The sequence below is a fragment of the Haplochromis burtoni genome, unplaced genomic scaffold (genome assembly GCF_018398535.1).
Source record: "Haplochromis burtoni strain Fernald_Lab_line unplaced genomic scaffold, NCSU_Asbu1 Contig_459, whole genome shotgun sequence".
NCBI lineage: Eukaryota > Metazoa > Chordata > Actinopteri > Cichliformes > Cichlidae > Haplochromis > Haplochromis burtoni.
In genome coordinates, this window is record NW_024582820.1 from 376813 (window position 1) to 379150 (window position 2338).

At 49.7% G+C, this 2338-nt stretch overlaps 1 protein-coding gene across 2 annotated transcripts in view; it reads right to left on the reverse strand.

The window, feature by feature from the left end:
* Positions 1–2338, reverse strand: part of LOC102297081 (spectrin beta chain, non-erythrocytic 1) — a 113262-nt gene that overhangs the window by 46626 nt on the left and 64298 nt on the right. For both annotated transcript variants that reach the window (XM_014341190.2, XM_042213604.1), the window contains one exon: positions 268–419. In XM_014341190.2, coding sequence (XP_014196676.2) covers positions 268–419 — 152 coding nt within the window. The remainder of the gene's footprint in view (positions 1–267; positions 420–2338) is intronic.

Consider the following 2338-nt stretch of genomic DNA (forward strand, 5'->3'; position numbering starts at 1 on the left):
CCGTCCTGACGTCGAACCCTCATAAAGACATATTTGAGATAACTTAAAAACGTCTCGTTCTCGGCGCTTTGGTGAGTGTTTCTAATATTTAGTCACATTAAAGTCACCTGATGATCAGTTCAGGTCACGTATGATTGTTTTTATGAAGCTGCTGATGGAATATTTCGTCCCAGTGACCCACCGCACCCCCGTGACTCTGAACGGTAAACATTTCTCCAGTTTCTGCTACTCCTTCAAAATAAAAGCCCTGACAGCGACGTAACCCACCAGTCTCTCTCCCGACAGGACCTCCAGCAGCTTGATGAGCATGCGTCCGTCCCTCAGGTCCATGTAGAGGTCGGTGATCCGACAGGAAACTCTGGACAGGTGGGAGTTCACCCACTTAGTGAAGGTCTTCTTCTGCACCGCCTCACGCTCATCTGAGAGAGACACAGAGACAGAGAGAGAGAGTGAGACACGGTAATCACAGTCAGGAGTCTCCGAGCGTCCTGCTCGTCTCTGCAGGGTTTGGATGTGAACACGTGTGTGTGTTTACATATCTTTGTGGGGACCAACATCCTGGTCCTCACGAGTTTGAAGGTATTTTTCAGACAATGTGGTTTTAGTGACAGAGTTACAATTAGGTTATGGTTGGGTTTAGGGTCAGGCGTTCATATTTGATGGTTAGGGTACGCGGCTAGGGAATGATGACCCCACAAGGATATAAATACACACGTGAGTGTGTGTTCTCCTGTGCTGGATAAAGCAGACTAAACCTGAACTCTGCTCGTGCTCACACAAACACGCAGCAGATGAAGTGTCGCCTGATGGCTCACACCTGCAGCAGAGTTTATTTCCCACGAGCCTGCTGGTTATTGTTATCGCACACACACACACACACACACACACACACACACACACACATACCGACCCACATTTATTTTCTAGTGGACAGCTCGAGGATCAGCCTCCAGTTTTTGGCTCTTCGGTGCGGTCGACGACATCTGGGACCAGACTGTTTCGCTCGAGTCGATCGAAGCGCACACTTACATAATTCAGACAACAGACGATGGATTCATTGGTCCTTTTCACAAACTGGGGCCAAACAAAACCAGAAGTCTAAAACGATCCCTCACCTATTCTACTGGACAACGTGGCTTTGCATGAGTGACACTTCATAATAATCTAGGGTCTACTCCCGGGCCTCGGTGCAGCGCCGTCAGTCTGACGCTGTCTTTATAGAAACGGAACAAACAGAGCTGCAGCGTGTTTGAGCTTTTGTTTAATGTTTTAAACGAGCTCTTCGTCACACGTGTCTGTCGCCGCAGCTCGAACACGGCGGCGCGTGAACTCAGGAGGTCACAGGAGGAAGTTTCACAACTAGCACCACACCCACACATCCTCCACCCACAGCTGCTCTGTGCGTGCTTTCACACGCCGCTGACTTCTGAACTCACTGTGAGGATTCAAGCAGTGAAGACAGAGGTCAAAGGTCACGGCCGGCTGACACTCTAGCATGCCACGTTTTAAGTGGAGCTGCTTTAAAGTGCTGATTACTAACTGACCACACCAAAGGCTTTATGTGGACAAAAAACACCCGGGGTACTGTGGGGGGCGTGGCCTCTCTGACCCGTTATCGAACAGGTTGGTTTTGAATGATTGCAGATTTTAAACTTCTCGCATCGTCGCTGTACAACGTCTGCAGTCATACACGGTGGTTAAAGTCACTCCCGCAGATAAAAACACGGCACCGACAGATTCTTCGAGTCGTCTTCCAACACGAAGCTCTTCCTCCACACCGGACTGAACTCAGCCTGACCTCTGCAGGGAAACTGGGCCGATAAGATTTGCCCAGTCCAACAAACGTTCACACAAATCCACGACCTTCGCGCTGTGTTGTTATTTTGCAGCAAGACAATGGCCTCAGTGTTGAATGGCCTTCAGTGGAGACGCTCCGATATCAAACTGGAGCTGCTGGAAGACGCCACGAGGTCTACGACTGCCCAGATATCAACAGGAAGAAGCAACGAGGACGACTGGAACAAACAGTCTGCACAAATCTATGAAACCTGCTGTTTTCTGGCTTTAACGCTCAGATCGGATCGAATGAGCCTTTTTAAATGGAAGCTGCAGGTTCAGTGAGCAAAATGTAAATTTGTTCCAGAGATAAAACCACAACAATGCAGCTGATAACACTTCAACGCCGCCCTCACTGCAAGAACATCGGCACTGAGAACAGCAAACAGCCATCTGCGCTCTGACTGCTGGAAAGGCTGGAAATACCCTCCGCTCTCCGAGGGTACTCGGTGACGACGCCTCCCGGCCTCTCCAGTTTCACTCTGATGCACGTTTGCGAGGT